The sequence below is a fragment of the Diplotaxodon limnothrissa genome, linkage group LG18 (assembly GCF_057381915.1).
Source record: "Diplotaxodon limnothrissa isolate DT_005_m linkage group LG18, D_limnothrissa_male_GT1.1, whole genome shotgun sequence".
Classification (NCBI taxonomy): domain Eukaryota; kingdom Metazoa; phylum Chordata; class Actinopteri; order Cichliformes; family Cichlidae; genus Diplotaxodon; species Diplotaxodon limnothrissa.
This window is the reverse complement of record NC_140613.1, coordinates 13,275,962-13,295,934: the sequence shown is the minus strand read 5'-3', so window position 1 is coordinate 13,295,934 and position 19,973 is coordinate 13,275,962. Positions and strand designations below refer to the sequence as shown.

General features: G+C 37.5%; 1 protein-coding gene across 1 annotated transcript; it reads right to left on the bottom strand.

Moving 5' to 3' along the window:
• Positions 1-884: 884 nt before the first annotated feature.
• On the bottom strand, positions 885-18,083 carry LOC146613228 (macrophage mannose receptor 1-like). The gene is made up of 31 exons (XM_085379135.1): positions 18,005-18,083; positions 17,348-17,704; positions 16,935-17,105; positions 16,638-16,793; positions 16,299-16,421; positions 15,697-15,834; positions 15,425-15,607; positions 13,864-14,018; positions 13,537-13,650; positions 12,999-13,114; positions 12,768-12,916; positions 12,482-12,681; positions 11,471-11,610; positions 11,146-11,218; positions 10,833-10,986; positions 10,662-10,700; positions 9,209-9,372; positions 9,029-9,090; positions 8,453-8,553; positions 7,359-7,504; positions 7,146-7,251; positions 6,823-6,947; positions 4,527-4,553; positions 4,321-4,423; positions 3,819-4,051; positions 2,512-2,677; positions 2,031-2,198; positions 1,833-1,952; positions 1,511-1,681; positions 1,236-1,265; positions 885-1,135 (listed from the first exon to the last, which is right to left on the bottom strand). Exons 1-31 carry the CDS (start codon positions 18,081-18,083, stop codon positions 885-887), a joined length of 4,320 nt encoding a protein of 1,439 aa, XP_085235261.1.
• Between the last annotated feature and the right edge of the window lie 1,890 nt (positions 18,084-19,973).

Here is a 19,973-nt window from a genome sequence, read left to right as displayed (position 1 = left end):
ATGTAGAACTATTGTAGAGACACTGACCTTAATATAATAAAGGCCTCATTGTGTTGTGAACTTAGGAGTAGATTGTAGGAGACCCCTCCCCCACTTGAACTGTGAAAGTAAAACAGAGAGGAGTTAATGCTGAGTGGAAATTCCCCAGAGGATGTTTGGGTGGGGGTCTCAACATTTGTAACTGGATAACTGTGGTCTGGAAGGGAGATGGGTTTTATGACCTAGGGAGTCACCTACACCCACAGTGTTTTAACTGTCACGCACACTCACTCATGTGCACACACACATCCACACGCACACTCACTCATGTGCACACACATACACACAGGTATGCGTACACAGTCACACACGAGCACTCACATAGACACGCGGGAACGCGCACATGTAGGCATTCATGTGCTCGTGCACATAGACACAGACAGAGTTTGCAGCACACCGTGGGGGGTTTTATGATAGGGTCGCCCCTACAAAACTGTGTTTCACAGACAAAGGAGTGAAGATTTGGAGAGGGACACACCGGCCTCGTCTTCCCTTCTAGAAGATGCATGCTTAAATGAAGATGAGTAAAGATGAGTAAAAGATGAGTAAAGAAGATGAGTAAAGATGAGTAAAAGATGAGTAAAGATGAATAAAGGTTTTGTGAAATGACTACTGAGTCCGGTGCCGTCTCTGGATGCTCGAGGAATAAAAAGAACCGGGGTAAAACTGATTTCGTAACAAAAGCAAATTTAATCAATTTTCACAGTCATAACATACATATTTGGTTAAACATTCTCCTGTGTTGTTTCAAATATGCTTTTAGCCATTTACTGCCACCTCAGCTCAAATTTTCATAACATACTAGGAATCACATGGGCCATGCAAATGAGCCCAAAATATTTAAATTACATACTGATTAAATCTCCAGTGTTCTCTTCTGCTGCATTCTCTACCAGTATACTGGTGTCAGCTTGCTCAGGCTGTGACACCCTACTACTGAAGAAGAGCGGGTTATCGAAAGTGTTAGGGGCGGGTAACTGATGACCAAATTTCTTGAAGAAGAAGACAGCAGTGACTGCCACCACTGCAATTCCAGTAATGACTAACACAACTGCAGTGGTTATATAGACACGCTGATGATGAGGTAATCCAGTTTCTGTACAGAGTGAAAAAGTAGATGGTAATCAGCTAAAAAACATTTGTAATAATTTGAAACAAGATATGTAAAATAAATAGTTAAAAGAGGTGTTTCTTACTCGATGATGGTGATGGCTTTGGTAGCAATACTACAAAAGGGAAAAAAAGAACAATCAAATAAGACACTTTATCACAAAGTAACTCTACTTCATTTAAAAATAAAAGTAAATTGCTATGGCGTAAACAGGTATTTGCATTTGTAACACGGTAACAAGAGTTATTCCTTTTGGATTCATATGACTGTGTCATGTCTGTTGTGAACATCTTACTAGAGATTCATATCATTACAGAAAAGAAAAAGAGAAAACACTTTTATAAATAAAGATTATTTTACCTTTTTGTATCTTGCAGATGTAAGGTCTTTGAACCCACATGCCAATATCTGTCCATGTCCCATCTGATGTACTAATCTCTCCTCTGCGGGGTAATCTGCTGCCATTAACAGGTTGACCTTCAGCCCAGTTAGTGTAACTAATGACTGTTTTATCCAACCAGAGCCATTCCTCTGCAGGCAAATAGACAAAAACAACAGTGTACATCATTTAAAAAAAATATTTATTTTGAACTGAAAATTTGGTTTAAAAACAAATGATCAAAAAATATGTTACTATTGTTATTATTATTATTATTTACCATAAAAATAAATAATGACTCACCTTTGTGTTGTTTTTTAAACAGGCCAATCCAGAAAGATGTGTAGCCATCTTGAAAAGTTCTTAGGTTAATTTCTAGAAATTTTTGCTCAGAGGAATCTTCAATGCTGGCAAGCATTCCACCTTAACAAAACAAATCAGTTGTTAATGAAAACTACAGCAATTTATTGCATAAAAGTATCTTTCAGATAAGTCGCCTACCATGTGCTACACAGCTGGTAGATGCTTCTTGCCAGCGCTTTTGCTCTGTAATAAAAATATAACAATAACCCCTGAATGGTACCCAGATATAGTTCTTGTTTTCTATTGTTGCCTCTGGGTCTAGAGGACAAACTCCTGGAAAAAGAGTTGACTCTGTTGGCAGCACATCTGTGAATGAGACAATGATGTCAATGAGATCAATGAATTACATCTTTTAAAACTCTTAAATGTATTGTTTTGACAACAAACGTGTGTGTGTGTGTGTGTGTGTGTGTGTGTGTGTGTGTGTGTGTGTGTGTGTGTGTGTGAGAGAGAGAGAGAGAGAGAGAGAGAGAGAGAGAGAGAGAGAGAGAAATTTTACGGACATCAGTACCTGTGATCTGTAATTTAAGCTTCTCAACAGTGATTCAAGTTTAAATGAAACAGACATGCCAGTCATTACAGGGTTATAGGGTATCTATTAGCCAGTGTTTGGTCGTACCTGTCGACTTCATGCAAACACTCATTAGTGTCTCGTTACAGTGAGTGGTTTTCCATTTTCCATCCACATCCATGTATACACAACTTCTGTCCTTGCTTGGTTCATTTTTACCCCATCGACTGAATATTAAATGCCATCCATCAACATAGCGGAAAGAGCCATTGATCTGAAAGAAAAGATTAATGAGACAGCAGTTACCAATCAAGAAAACTAGCAGAACCATAGGAACCCTCTCATCTGTAATCCAGTTTTGAGATCCCTTCCCACACGCCTTAACGCCCTCTCACATCTTGGGTCATTTGATCTGAGTAACTCAAATGATAGGGTGGCGTAAGATCTAACAGTGGGTTCACCGGAAACCTTGGCTGATTGTGACCCACACCTGTTTTTATCTATTTTATTCGGCTTTTAGGAATATTTCCCTTAGTAAGCATAGCTGCACAGAGGATATAACAGTTGAACGGAGTTGACTCAAACTAACATGATAATCTATACTGCTCAAAAAACAGGTAGTCCAGCTCCTCCAGGATGGCAAATCAAAATGTACCATTGCCAGAAGGTTTGCTGTGTCTCCCAGCAGAGTCTCAAGAGCATTGAAGAGATTCCAGGAGACAGTTACTCTGGAAGAGGTGGACAGGTCTTTAGAAGGTCCTTAACTCATCAGCAGGATCAGTATCTGCTCCTTTAGCTAAGACAGCCGGAGCTGGGTAAAATGATGGAGTTTAAAGTAACAGTTTAAGAGTTTACATAAGAAGTGCTGCTGCTCAACATGCCTTCCTCACACAGAGCATCTCCCTGCTGGATTAGGGAGGCTGCACTGATCATGCCCTGGGTAAGGTAGGCACTTTAGTAAAACAGTGAAACTTTCCACAATGCTTATTTAATGACTGCTGCATTTAAAAGTGTTTATTTTTAATGCAGCATAATGTGCAACTGCTTCTTTATATGACCTTTATTGGCATCTTTGTAATCAAGTTAGCAAGTGCTACACAGCAACTTCAAATGTGTTTACGTGGTGCTGGCAGACGTATTATGAAAAGCAATAGCTAGATTTAACTGAAATGGATGGATGATTAATCTCAGTTCACAAATAACCGAATGATTGGATAAATAACTAGGCCAGTATATTTATCCATCAACGAAGATTTCATTTTCATAATTACAGATTATTTCGTTAGATAAAATCTTTGTTGAAATAATTTTTTGTGCACATAAGTAGATTTTTGATTGAATATGCAGTCAGAAGTTTCGAAGTGGTTGGCCCTATTATTGAGTTATGAACTTTTTATATGTCTTCAAAAGTTTACCTGCGCTTTGTGTAATCCAAACCAAAGAGGAGCCTTGAGATTCAGCGCCAGGAGCTCAACATAAGCTTGCGTCCACTCATTCCTCAGGCTAGCTAGGAGGGCATCGTCATTTTTACAGTACTCTGCAGCTTTATCCCAATTCATTTGTTGAGGAACAACCTTAATGGAGTCATTGAGTATTTTGATGTAGTTAGTAGAAATTGTTGGTTCTGGAGAATCTGGTTGAGATGTGTCTGTTTAGGATGAGAATAGAAACTATTTTATTTTTTTTACATAATAAAACCCTCTGAATCATTCTTAAAAAGTTATTATAGCTATTTCCAGTGATGAATCATACCCTTGATCATAGATATTATTGTTATTATATATTATATATAGATATTAATTACAGGAATGAAATGTCAAAGCAAATTTTTAGTTGTTTTAGAAAAGCTAGAGAGAGTGTGATGGAGCTGCAGCTGAAGTTGGGTGGCAACAGGCCTGGGGTTAGAAATGGACTCACCAAGATTTCGATGACAGATAAATCCATTGGTGTCATTGCATGACTTTTGAATCCATTTCCCAATACCAATTAAAGGCTTGGTATTGATCACAAAACAGTTTTTCTGTGGAAACAGAGTTGGGTCAACAGAGAATAATGATACGTGATGATACAGGGAACTGTGTCAGGGAACACGGGGCATTCTTGGATCTTTAAAATCGACTTACCTTTTGTTTATAATACCAATACCAATGCTGCAACGTAAACACAAAGATTTTAATTATTTGTAAATACAAAAATATAAAGTTATGGATTATTTCAATGTGTCTGACCCTCCACAATAGGTAATATAGACTGTATCTACATGGTGCAAGTGCACTGCTCAAAAAATTAATGGAACACTTTTTAACCAAAGTATAGCATCGAGTCAGCTAAAGTTCTGGGATAGCAGAGCAGGTTGTTAATCAGTGTCAGCAACTTTGGGGTTAATGAAATTATCAACAGGTGCACTAGAGGGGCAAAAGTGAGACAACCTCCAAAACAGGAATGGTTTTACAGGTGGAGGACACTGACATTTTCCCCCTGCTCCTCTTTTCCGAGTGTTTCTTCACTAGTTTGGCCTTTGGCTAGAGTTAGTGTCACTGCTGGTAGCATGAGGCCATACCTGGATCCTACAGATGTTGCACAGGTAATCCAGCTCCTCCAGGATGGCACATCAATATGTACCATTGCCAGAAGGTTTGCTGTGTTTCCCAGCACAGTCTCAAGAGCATAGAAGAGATTCCAGGAGACCGGAAGTTACTCTGGAAGAGCTGGACAGGCCTGTAGAAGGTCCTGAACTCATCAGCAGGACCAGTATCTGCTCCTTTGTTCAAGGAGGAACAGGATGAGCACTGTCAGAGCCCAGCAAGTCATCTCCAGCAGGGCACTGGTGTAAATGTCTCTGACCAAACAATCAGAAGCAGAATTCGTAAGAGTAGCCTGAGATCACTACATCATGTAGGGTGGCCTGTGCTCACTGTCCAACTTCATTGAATTTGATTGGTATTTGCCATAGAATACCATAATGTTAAATCGTTCAGCATGACTAGTTTGGTTGTGGCTCTGTGACAGTCTGGAGAGGCATATCCATGGCAGGATGCAAAGACTTTTATAGGTTTGGCAATGGCACCAGTGTTGCCAACTTGGCGACTTTGGCGATATATTTAGCGAGTTTTCAGACCCTCTTTTCTAAAAAGCGACTAGTGACAAATCTGGCGACTTTTGCTGGTGTTTTTAGGAAGACTTATGACCACTTTGTGACGTGAAAGCACGTATCGCTCTTACTCTCAACAAGCAGCGGGTGCTGCCATGGGCACCTCGCCCGTGCCAAAGCGCTCACAGGCAGCAGATCATCCTCACACAGCAGTGTCCCCCAGCTGGTGTCAGAGCAGATGTTAACCCCTACGCGTCCAAACTGCAATGAATCGCGCATGAGCGAAGCCACTGCTCCAGCCCTGACTGTAACACAGTCAGTTCTTCTTTTACTTTTACTTTTTGTGGATCACAAGGTTTAAAACTACTTAAAAACACACACACACACACACACACACACACACACACAAAATAACTCCACCAGAGTGCGTATTTCAGGTCACTTTTGCCAGTTCCAAGCCCAGATAAAGCAGGTGGGCTGGAATTGTGACCAAAAAAAAACTATAATTACTAAAAGAATTGAATGTGTAGTTCTAAATATATTCTAAATGCATTTAGGGTGTTTTTTACTCACTTAATGTTCTGATGTCTCAAATCTGGTGGGAGACACCTGAAACACTATCAGTCGTGTCATTAGAAACATGCCCCAATATCATCAAGCATGTATACAAACATGCGGGGGCCATACAAGCTACTGAGTCATCTCTGTTCTTTTCCTCCTAGATCTTAGTGTGATACTGGTAAAAATATTAGAAATATGGTATCTAACCACATGCTTACTCTGGATAGCATTACCTTGGCCTCCAGAGACACTGTGATGAATCTTAAGAGTTGTTTTGACCAGGATATTAAACAGATATGTAAGACTGCTTTCTGGGACTCTCCACTGAAAAACTAGTTCATGCATTTATTACTCCTAGGCTTGACTACTGTAGTTTTTTTATTGTCAGGATGTCCTAAAAACTCCCTGAAAAACATTCAGTTGGTCCAAAATGCTGAAGCATGAATACTGACAGGGACTACAAAGAGAAAGCACATTTCTTTTATATTTGGTTCTCTTCACTGGCTCCCTTCTAAATCCAGAATTGAATTTAAAATCTTTCTCATCACATACAAGGTCTTAAATAATGAGCCCCCATCTTAGGTTAATGACCTATGGTACTGTATCACCCCATTTGAATTTGGCCACTCTCTAGGTTGACCATTTTCATTTTTGTCAAGCCAGGTGGCATCTGTTCGTTCCTGACACATTACCCAGTCTATATAGCTACAGATTTTCAGCATGATTTTTTTTACTCACTGAGAACAGATTATTATTTTCCCACTTACATCATTACCCAAATTGATGTATGACTTTGGTTGTCCATCAGTCCAGTAAGTTCTCCACTGTGACTGAAATAAACCAATCCACAAGTCTGTAGTAGGCGCATCAGCCATTTGAGACAGTAGAAACACTGAAAATGTAGACAAAGATTTATGGTTAAGATATTTTCTTGCAAATAAAAGTGCACCGTGGTATCAGCTCTAACTTGTGGGTATGCCAAAACTGCACAACAAAAGAAATTCAGTGGTAGTATCATAAATGGACCGCAAAAGACGAGAAGGTAACAAAATCGAAATACTTATTTGAGTGAAAAGAAAATGAAACAAACCTTCCACCTGTCTTGAAGTAATAGACACCAAGTTTCCACCCTTTTGTTTGCATTTTTCCCTTGCATCATGCCATGTTAAATTCTGATTGTCAATGATGCTGTAACACTAAAATTGAAAGATGAAAAAGATCAATATAGTGTTCCAAGCACTAAGAACATATTGCTTCAACAGTAAATAATAGAAAGATTAAAAGACATGAAAAGACATCTGACCTTAGAGTTAAATTTTTTCCAGGGGTGTGGACATCCACCTTTTGGGGACACTGTAGGCACTGCGGCGGTGGTGTTTGCAGGTGTTGAGCTGCTGCGCTTACAAATGGACGCATACTCAAGCCCACAGCTGGAGTCATGCCAGAATCCTGCAGGCCAGGTCAGCATATTAAATGAATAACATTATTGACTTGAATGAATAATTAAAAAAATCAACTTCAATCAATTTTGATATCACACACTCATTTTATCTTTTGTAGCATGTCGTCTTGAGTAGTTTCTTTTTCTACATACTTTTTACTTTTACTCCCTACATTCTTAAACAAATATCTGTATTCTACTTCTTACATTTTCAAAACAGACTCATTACTATTGCTTTAACGCTTTAGGGTCAAGTTATTATTTTGTCCCTGCGAGCCTCAAAACATCAAACCGATTTGAAGCAGAAGTCAATCCTGTTCATGTGTTTATCACCAGAGGATGACTCGTAAAAAGAGATGACGTGTGCCAAAGTCAGGGGTTAAAGGCGGGATGGTGTTTTTCTTTTTTTTTTGTCATAACACCACAACAACTGCAGGTGTCCGTACGTTGCGGTTTAGGTACTTTAGCATCATAGCTAGTGCTACAATAGAGGAATGAGCATAATGGGAGTGACTTTTTTTTAAGTGGCAGGTAATTTCAAATTTCAAATGTTTCTATCAGCTCAGCAAACATCAGCAAACACACAAACTGTTTGTGTGCAGTTTTTTACACAGTGTGTTGCAAGCTAAAGGTCCAGCTGCTGTGATGAATTTAAAGTAAAACAGTGTGTGACTGTGACTACATTTCACTTTTTTTTAACTTTTACTTGAGTACGAAGTTGAATGTTTACTTCAACTCAACTTATATTTTCTAATAGTAGTATTTCTAGGATGTCTGTACTTTTGCTGTTCTTTGATATGTGTGTATGGGCTGTAAAGGATACGTATTACTGTGATAAAACTAGGGTGCCAGTAAAACTGAAGGGATAGTTGTGACAGGATGGCCTGAGTGCTATCACTGGGTGATACCACTTGTATGTATTTCAGTGAAACTGAATCGTATTTCGGTACACTCACCATTGTGATATGTCATGAAAGCACAGTTCTCATCAAAGTTCTTGAAGTCAGGTTGATTTTCCTGCCAACTTTGAAACAACAACTGAGAACCATCCATCCACCTTAATGTAACACAAAAAATAAATTTGTTTAAATATATCTGTAAAAGATTTGTGACAATAATACCAAGACAGTGGCATACTGGGTTCATTAAAGATACTCTTATCCTTCTTCTTTTTGGTCACACTTTTGTTGTTTTTAGCTGTAATAACTGAGTAAAATTGGTGGGAAAGATTACAAACAGGAAACTCCAAAATTTTACAAATACAGACAAAGCTTCGCAAATAGAAATGCAAATAGATCTGCATTTGCAGTTAGAGCTTAAAGTATTTGGACAATAAGACACATTTAATTTCCCCTTTGTGTATCAGAACAGTAGATTTTAAATCAAACACTCAAGATATGACTGACTGAAATTAAAACTGGTATACTTATCTGACATGCTGCCTTGCACTAAGTACTTTTTAACTTGCTGTTACATAAATTTAAGTTAATTGTAAATTGCATTTACGTTTTTGTCACTAAATTCATACTCACTGAAATGTTCCATCAAGATCTACAGATAGGCCAATCCAAGAATTCTGATAACCTGTTGAAATCTGCACAAAAACATGGATACATAGGAAAAAACTGTCGGTGTCTGGATGTTTAAGTTTTTGCAATTATAACTTAAATACCCATTGCCTTGGTAAATGTTTTACAAATGCCATTGCTCACCTGTTTCCATAAAAATATCCTTTCTGCTTCACTGTTGATAGATACCAGGTCACCATGCCTCTGTCTGCAGAACATACGAGCGTCCTCCATGGCCATCGCCTTTTTGTTAATGTAATACTGAGCCCCATTCCATTCTAGCCACCCATCAGATGTCGTGTTATATTCTGAGAATAGATAAGAAATGCGCAATCTATTTCAGTAAATGTGCAAATAGTATGACCCTCTTTTTCAAAAATTTCAAAGAAAACGTTATAAAAACATGTTTGGAAACTGCTGTAAATGTGTTAGATAAGCAAGTCTTAAAAAAATAACTTTTTTCATGACAAGCTCATGTTTTTCCAGCTGTTCACAGTGAGGCTTTAAAATTATGAACAACAACTGCATGTTTTCCATCTTTTCCTCAAACTACACAATCCAATCTTCCTTTCTTCACTGTGAGGTTTATGCTCATACAGTATCAATGAGATCTGGTTGTGGCAGATGGCCCCGCCTCCCTGAGCCTGGTGCTGCCGGAGGTTTCTTCCTGTTAAAAGGGAGTTTTTCCTTCCCACTGTCGCCAAAGTGCTTGCTCATAGGGCCTCATATGATTGCTGGGTTTTTCTCTGTATGTATTATTGTAGGGTCAACCTTACAATATAAAGCACCGTGAGGCAACTATTGTTGTGATTTGGTGCTGTATAAATAAAATTGAATTGATAAACAAATAAACAGTTCAACTATGAAAAAACAGTTCAGTCTAATTCAACTGATCCTTGCACCGTCAGATACAGAGAAAAATAAAGGATGGTCAGCCATTAAAACCTTTCAATGGGCTTCACACACTCATAGAACTGACTTTCTATTTACTATTACTATTCTCACAGGTTTTTATCTTGTTTTGTTTTTTGAAATCATTATTCCATTATCTTTTGAGATTTCAGAAGAGCAAGTCTAGGTTCTGTAACATATTTTGGATTTGTTGTTGGATTATGAATGGTAAACGGCCTGTATTTGTATAGCACTTTATATAAAAAACGCATTTCATATGAGTTCATAAACATTCATACATTCATATATTCATTGTACATGTGTCCTAGCAGACACAGCTATGGTATCAATTTCAAAAATCAAAAGTGTTTTCTTGAGTTATCGCATTCACAAACACAACACCCATCCATCCCATCTGCCTGCCCAGTGGGGGTCACAGCAGTACCCCATCAGCCTTTAACAGCTTAGTGGTAAAAACAAAACAAAACACAATAATATTATTCAGCCTATTATTATTATACTTATTATATTATACTAGTTTCAAATATTTGCCACGCAGAAAATCAGCATCCATGAGACATCAGTTTCCCTGTCAGCATAGTATGAATAATGGTCTCAGCCTGGTAATCCCAATAGAAAGTCAACAGTCATGTAAAGATGCTGTATGGCAGTATGGTCAAATTCCTCAACGCACTGGTGCACTTACCAGGGGTGACAGGGTCTGGAGCCGGCTTTGGGGTGACTCCTGTGAAGGAATAAAAACAGAATAGTGTTGAGTTACTAGTGACCAGCTTGACATTGTGAGAATACATACAATAATCTTCTGGTCCAAAAAAAAATGCTACAAAAGAATTGTATAACTGTGACCATGCTGTACCTGCGTGGATCTGACAAATCCAGTTATTGTACTTCTCACAGTGCACATCACTCCAAAACAAAGTTTTCTCCCAATAATTGGGTTTCATTTCAGCACATGATTCGGCGTTATTTTCATTGTTTGGCTCTCCATCACGCCACTCTTGAAAGTTTACCTTTATACAAAAATAAGATAATTATGAATAGTAGTAGTAGTATTTGTAGCAGTAGTAATAGCAGCTGTAACATCAGTAATATTAATAATCATCATCTTGATCGTTATCATCATTTTGGCTACATAAACCATTGTAGAGAGTTAAAAACTGTAAACTCACCGGGGATCCATCGCTCCATACATAACCTGTGTCTGGGTCAGGAGCACTAAGTCCAATCCAGTATTGATTATGCCTATAATGGACAAATGTATGTTCCAAATGTTTATACTTGTGTAATTTCTTTTTCTTTCTCAAAGACCTTTTATTTACTTATTTTGTGTAAATATTTTGTAAAAACATGTTTCCTTTTTTCTATCAGTGATTATGCTAATACGCAACTCATTGCTTGAAAATGATAAGAATCTATGACTGCCACTAATGTGTGACTTAGGCTGGAGGTGTACTTTACGAAAGATTTTTATCTTATGTAGCTCTGATTGTAGACCAGATAACACCATACCATGAAAATTGCCTTGGTAGTAAATCAGCACTGCTGTGAATGCTGACTAGGTCTCCTCCAATGGCTCTGCAGTAATCTCTAGCCTCGTACCAGGTCTTTCTCTTTTCTGAAGCCTCTGGAAAGATCTATAAACAAAATATAAGAAACTGAGTTGTGATCTGAAGCTTAATAATATTTGTACATTCAGAACTACATGCTAAACATGGGCCGTCATCTCTGTTTTTATGTCATCCTTGTTATGAATAAGATCAACAGAATAATCATATCCTTCTACAACAGAAAGGATTATGAGTATGGAAGTGACAGAAACCCATGTGCAGAAATGATCAGAAATCACTAACAAAAAGGAAAGTCAAGTTGTTGGCAAAAAGTCACAACTGTCACAGATATTATGAAATTGATGGGACACACACTCAAAACAAAATTAACATGTTTTTCCTCTGCTTATTCAGCAAGAGTTTTTTGGTTGTTTTTTTTTTTTTTTGGCCAGTTTTGAAGTTAGCTCTGCAATCCAAACGGTGATATTGCAGCTAAGCTAAGAGGAATACCATCTATATTTACATTCTGGGATGTTATCACAAGTAGAAGCCTCTTGTCATGTGTCAATGCATACTTTCTTTTGCATAAATGATGCAAATGACAAGTGTAGTTTGGTTGGAATGAAATCTTTCCTACATAAAACTGATCACAAGGTTGTGAGGCTTTTCTTTATTTGTTTGGTTTTTTGGGGCTTATAGCAGCACAATGCATTCTGGTTTCAATAATTTTTCGGAGTAAAATAACATCGGACATGTCTTTACCCGTTTATTCTTTTAACAAAACCAGTTAATATTGGTCCTCTGCTACTGCCTTGAATCAGGAGGAGCTCAGGGTAACTTACTTGTTTATAGTGCTACTATACTGCTGCTCTTGGTAACTCTACTGTTTGTAAAGGGCTTGTGAAAAATAGAGACTGCAGAATACTTAAGTCATGTACCACTGTGGCAGCCACAGTACCTTATAACAGATGCCTCTGGATTGCATCTTAATCCATCCATCTGTGCAGTTAGGCGTGGCAGTGGTTGGTGGAGCTGGGGTTAAAGCTTCCCCCTCTGCCAGGTGTTTACAGATGTATTTTTCCTTATTGGTACAGGGCAACACATCCCAAAGGCCAGCAGAATGCCCAGTTGCCATAGCAACACAACCCTGCACGTTACCTTGTGTTATAAAAGAAATTGTTAGCTGTCATTTGTGAAGTCATCTCCCAACTATAGTTTACATAGCGATTCACATTTTGCATTACCTGGCATATGAGTGTTCCAGTGAGTATATCTTGCATAGGCATTGTTGGTCCACATAAAATATTCTCTGTTTTTCAGGTTTGAGAGACCTATCCAGAAGTGTTTCTCTGGCCTCAGCCCCACCAAGCTTACAAGGAAAGCATTATCCACCCTGGAAATATTTACACAAGTCACATTAGAGGCTGCCTGATGCAAAATTACATATAATTTTTTTTTTATGAAAACTATTTTACCCAGTTGAAACGTCAGCTAAGTAAGAGTTTGAGCTCTTGCAGTCATCGTTGGCTTCATGAAACGTCTTTGTCTCAGTCCCTAGAAAGTAGCAGTAGGATCCATGTCTTTTCCAACCCTGCATTGCAGAGAAACAAGTTGGAGAACTATTCAAGCCTGTCGTTAAATGTTGTCTTTCTGTCTTTTTGTGATAGCAAGGAGTAAAACACCAGAATGCAGAATCACACTGCATCAGTGTGACTACTTGTTTACTCTACAGGAATTTTTTTTTTTCCTAAAAATGCAATGACTAAATAAGATGTTCTCTTAATCTTTTTACTATAAACAGCACCCAAATACAATGTTTCATTAGGCATCATACCTTATGTGTATGCTGCTTTCCTAGATATTTCATGGACCACAGGCACAAAATTAAATTTAGACATTGTGCCATTTGAAATATACAACAGCCTTTACAAAACAGAAACAGATAACAGAATGTGTGCATTCGACCAACCAGATGCAGACATTCTTTGGAAAATATATGAAAGGTTCACATACAGTTTTGCAGCCTGCGTTCAGCTCCACTTCATCTCCAGAGGGTTCAGAGTCACTTGTCTTCATGCAGATAAAGCCATGTTTCTCATCACACACACGGTCAGCCCAGTTTCCATTCTGCAAGAATGAAAAGAGCAAAATATATGTGGAAACTGAAATTAACAAGAGATAGACAGGCTACGGTGCATATCATAAAACAAAGACCTAATTTTCCTGGATATTAATGGACCTTCCTGGCATCCAGTGTTCTTTAACAGAACTGCATAGTTTTACAGAAAAAAGCTGGCGTGTCACAATCATCAATAATCTCTCCCACACTGTGCACCTTACCTCCCCTCTGATCAGAACACAGTCTTCTTGTTCAGAGGTGACAGTTGGTTCCTGAGAGTCCCAGCTAGTGTAACTCACAGGAGAATGATCACTCCAAACAAACAGCCTCTCTCTGTTCCTATCGTTTAGTCCAATCCAGAGTTCATCAGTGGATGCTGCAGACAGAAAATAACATTAATTGTTGTATAATCTTCTTGATAAATTCTGCTCATTTGCTACTCTTTAGATGTTACTTTTGCACTTAAGTTTTAGACTGCTGCTAATCGTCTGCCAGAATTGCTGGACTTGTAAACAAACTTCATCATATGTGAGATGTGCAGTGATACAGGGATCAGTCAACAGAAAGTGACTGAATGCTTATGAAGTGACAAAATCAAAAACCTAGTTTTGTGTCCAAAATAGCAGGATTCCCAAAGTGACCGACTAATGAACGGTCATTATTCTAAAGAGGTAGTCTGCATGGTAGGTCTGAAGTGACTGTTAGCTGTGGTGAGAGCCCTGGATTTTCTGAAGGTGGTGGACGGCTATACATTTCCAAGAATAGATTGCTCACAATTGTATTATGTGTGTAGCTATAAAATAAGATATTCATTAATATCTGTGTTTGAGTGTGTTTTTAACTTTTCAGTGTGATGTTCAAATTAGACATTTTAACAATTAAGGAGAGACAACTTCTAATGACTTAATTACAAGCTGAACACTTCCTGTAACTTTAACAGTTAACTTGATATTTATGTGGGATTTGCATCTTTCAGTTAAATGGACTGAAGTGAATTTAGGGCTGAAGTATAAAGGAGCATAAATTTGTTCAATATTCAATCACCTGACTTCTTGTGACTTTAGTTTTATGAGGTTAAATGTGTTCTCAGAAATGGACTATCTGATATAATCATGTTAAATCGAAAATAGAATTGAATTTAAAATCCTTCTCATTATGTACCAGGTCTTGAATAATCTGGCACCATCTTGTCTTACTGACCTTATCACCCTATTAGAGCACTTCGCTCTCAGCCTGCTGGCTTACTTGTGGCTCCTACAGTAAAGTTAAACTTCATTCAGCTTCCAAGCCCCCTCGACTATGGTTCAGAGAGGTAACTGTTGCTGTGATTTGCGGTATATAAATTACATAAAACTAAATTGTTGGTCTTTTTCTTAGATCAACATGTTTGTTTGTCTAGGATTCACACTGTATATGACAAATAACATTGTTATGATTTCACAACTTTGCAACTTGGAAAAAACTTGCGTTCGGCATTGGTATGTGATCATTGTTAAGGTTTGGGGTGTAGGGTTAGGGTTTGGTGTGTGGTGTGATGGTGTTTCCACATCACAACATTATGACATCACTGCAATGTGATTGATAACTTGCAATGTTGAAACTGGACAAACATTACTTTTTGTTGATCCAGGAACATACCAACACAATCATATTAGATCGTGCCTCAAAAATATTTCAGTTACTCACCAGCAATTGCATAAAAATTGCATAAATATGAAAAGTGTAGGGTGAAGGTTATGTTAAAGGAATGCAAATGGTGCTCAGAAGTTTTTATTGCCATACCATATCCAAGTTGAGAGATGATGAAGCTTTGGTCCTCTACATTACGAATGCTTACTAGGTCTCCTCCTTCTTTACGGCAAGCTTTCTGAGCATCAGACCATTTTTTTGTTTCATTACGATAAAGGTAAAAGCAGTGGCCATTGTAGGGGATCCAGGGTGCTGTACAAAATCCACTCTCGGGAGCTATGAACCAAAAGAACAAAAGAAGATCAAAGAAATAGAGTCAATCAAGTTTTTTAAGAGAAGGGTAGAGAAGGGATTTTTTTCTATACCTTCAGTAGGTGCATCCAAAGGTCCTTCACTGTAGCAGATGTATCCCAGTTTCTTGTTGCATTTTGAACTTTGCCAAGAAAGCTGAACAGCGCCATCAATAATTCCACACTTATATCCTGGATTAGAAACTGGATGTCCTACGGAGCAGTGATGGTAAATGAAACTTGTCACTTATGAGATGAGACTCGGCAACTTTCCATTCACAGGATTCTCAAGATATTTAGAAGCATGGTGTGTATTGTGTATGAGCATTTTAGTTTTCGTGGAAATAAAATAGAAGCCTATGATTTCTACCCAAGAGTGATAAGGTTATGTGACACACAACGCCACCACAATAATTTAGCGGTTGTTGAAATTGCTGAACAATAAGAGGTTCTCTGATTATTGCTATATCTGCAGTGTGACTGGCACGCCTGCGTGGAAGACATTTTATAAAAAATAGGGAAAAAAATATTGACTTGCTGACAGATAACATTTCTTATATCAATAAAAAAAGATGACAAACATGATCAAGATGACTTGCTGAAATATTTTAACAACAGTAATGTAAATTATCATCAGAATGGTAACACAAGCTCCTGAAACTTGAAAGAAAACTTACCTGAGTCCCAATTCAGATATGCATAAGGATTCCCATTAGACCACTTCCACACATAATCTAAATGCTGGAAGATCAGTCCAACCCAGAGCTTGTACTCCTGTCCCCAATTTGTCCCTAATAGTGCTGTCAGTAGAGTTTAACAGACAAAAGAGACAGAGAAAACAAAAGTTTACAAGTATAATACTCAAAACATAATCATCAGCTGGAGCAGTGTCTACAGTCTACAGACCACAACAACTTTAATGTTTCAAGTTTTAGCTATTTGTAAAACTCTCTCAGCTTAAATGAATTGTTTTGTTTTCAATATATTCAGTGTAGTGTGGAGACTTTTCTCCTTACCTGAAATATAAGCCTGCTCATGAGGATTGCTGATACTGAGCAGGGAGGCACTCTGCTGTTTGCAGCTGGCATCAGCCTGATCCCAGGTCAGCGCTGACTGTGTGTTCAGCTGATAAGATGCTCCTGTTGTAGGGTCTTTGTTCCAGGTTTCTTTGGCTGTGACACAAACACAGTTAAGGTATTATAGTGTTACACTGAACTTGTACCTCAAGATGGCGTTCCTCAACATTTAAATTTGGATGTCCAGGTTCTGCTTATTACTCTGAAAACCTGTATTAGAATTTGTTGTGTACTTACAGTTAGTTGGGCAGTAACCCCAGAGTTCATGATCATATTTTGTTTCAACCGCACACCATTTACGGTTCCCTGGAGAGTCAAATGCAGTGCACTCCGAATACCAATTGCTTTTGTAAAAGAAAGGAAACATGCACGGCCTCCCAGCTGCATTTCCTTCAATGGTGTAAAGTTCTGAAGGACCAAAATAAGGAAAACATATAAGAAAAGAACAAAGAATAGCTTGAATAGTTTAAGCAAAATGATACTTTTATCATTTATCAACATCTTGTAATCATTTGACACACTATCTTTGCATTACAATTATTTTGGAACTAAATATGAAAATCTACAAATTTATTATGCCACTAATATTATTTCCATAAAAGTTATCATGAATTACTTTACAATGTTTTTGTTTTGTTTTTTTCACTTACCTGTATATGTTCTTGTGCAAGCACCACTGGAAGTCCCAGAAATTGTAAGGTGGCTATTGGGCACAACTTTATTTGAGAGCACGGCTGTGTTATCGGCAGTGAGGTCAATGTAAAGTTCTTGGCCTTTGAGAGCGATCACAGTTTCATTCATGCATTCCCACTTTTGGAGCTCACTGGTTTCATCACAATCATACAGGTTTACTTCACTGCCCACAGTTTTTCCCTGAACACCCAGGCACTTGTTCTTATTCTGAACCAAAAGTCGATCCCCAGATGTCCAGCGAATGTCATTGCAGTGGTTATTTAATTTTACCAAACAAAAACCAGTGGCCCTGTTAATTAGTTGAAATTGGGAATCTGTAGAGAAAAAAATATTGAAAAACAGTACTGTTGGAGATGTAAAAAAACAAAGAAAATCTTCATCCATTTATCATACTTGCTTCAACTGATTTTTATATTTATAATTGCGGAAAGTTTACTTAAAGAACAGTTTTTATGATAAAATCACGAATAACTCATTGTAGAATTGTAAAAAAAACCAAACATAAATACAGGAAACGATGGAGGACACAACAATCTTACATTTAGTGCAGACAGGCAGGACGCACGATAGTCTGTTAAAAGCCTTAGCAAAAAATACAAGAAATAGTTGATTACCATCTGAAGCCAAACAAAGAAATGTTTGGATGAGAAGCACAAAGACTGTAGAAGTTATCCTCATTGTTAGTATTCCCATTCCTGTGTCTTATATTTTCATATAAGCTAGTTGCACAGAAGCAAAACACAGGGTGTGAATGATTGTCAACCATGACTCTTTATATCATCCTGTCTTGGGTCATCATGATGAGTGATGTTTTACAAGAAAAAGGAGGGGAGGGTTACTGTGAATTTTGCCTCACTGACTTGTATACTGATTTTCTAGCTTATCCAAAGAAACAAAAATGTAGACATTTTCCCTGTAGTCAAGAGAAGTAGGACGGAGGGAGATTTAACTCAAAAAAATGTATGATTTAGTAAAAAGAAGTTGAATTAAGTTAATTGTTGTTAGCAAACAGAGTTTTAAAGGGGGGGTGGGGGAGTAAAATAAAGTATTCATATATAGCTGTATAGCTGGATTAAAAGGGATCATATTTAGTACCAGCGGAATGAGCCACTGCTCAGACTGTGAACCTTTGGTTTTGTATTTTTTGTTTTTTTCTCTGCTAATTTTTGCCATGCTAGAGTAAGGAATCAAGAAGATTGGGATTTCCACTCATAAGTGCATCTTATGATCCAGTTGTGCTTATCCTCAGATCTTGTTTTTCCCCATTCAGCTGACTCTTCAGGACCTTGATTTAGCGCTTTGATTTAATTCAACATTATGATTTACCAATTGTGTTAGAAGGATACAGGGATTCAAATTGTGATTTAAGCACAGCAAAACATGATCCACAGCTGCTATGATTGGCAACTCCAAGCATAGGGTAATAATTGCAAAAATTAAGCTTTCATTATTCTGACAGTCAGAATTTGTTAAAGTGGAAAATTATGAAGTTTTTTTTTTAAAATATCACTCTAAATTATGTTTGTTTGTTTGTTTGTTTGTTTGTTTGTTTGTTTGTTTGTTTGTTTGTTTGTTTAATCTAGAATTTGTGTTCGTACTTAGTTTTTTCACTGAATTCGCCACAAGCTCTGATCACCAAGTTCTGCATCGGTGATGTTAAGGCTTATATGTTTAATGCAGTTATCAAAATACCTGCTTAATAAAACTGTTTCAACATTTAAAATGTCTGATAATAGAAAACCCTTTGAGCTAGCTATATTTTTTATATAGTCCTACGTTTCCCTGAATCTACATGCATAAGAAGTATAGAGGCCAACAAAGGATGACACACATAGGAAGTTTCAAAACAGCTCTGGTTTTCTGTTGTAATAACCACAACTGTATGTAATGTCAAGACTAATGATGCATAATGATGCATAATGATGCATGACGCGTAATGCAATAAAAAAAAATCAAAATGGCTTGAATGAGCATGATAATAAAACACACGTAAAAAAAGATATATGATATATGAATCTCTTCAGCTGCAAATAGTTTGTCATGTAAGGATGTAAACTGCCTGGATTTAGACTTTCAATTAGGTCTTTTTCTCCTATGCCTTATAAGGCACCCGTATGACGATAAGTTTAAATGGGTGAACTACTGTATGTAAAAACACTGTGAAATTGTTAGAAAATCCTCTGCTCACACTGTTAGAAAAAACATCTTAAAAAAACAGTAATATTCCAGCAGCTGGGGCGCCAAAATAATACCGTAAAATAACAGAAAATAACTCATAAAAATATGGTTATTTCCAGTAATGAAAATACAATTTGTTGCCCTAATTTTACATGGGATTTTGCCTTTTTCAAGTGCTTTTAAACATTAAATTAGGAACAATTTAATGTGATTAAACAATGAAATTACCTATAAACAAGGTCAATGAATGCGGCAATATGAATAATAATACTTAAATGTACAGTTAACAGTTGGTTTAAATAATAATGGATTGCATTCATATTGCACTTTTTGAGACCCTCAAAGTGCTTTACAATTCCACTTTATAATTCCCCTCTGGCCATCACCTGTAGGTGGTAGGTGAAG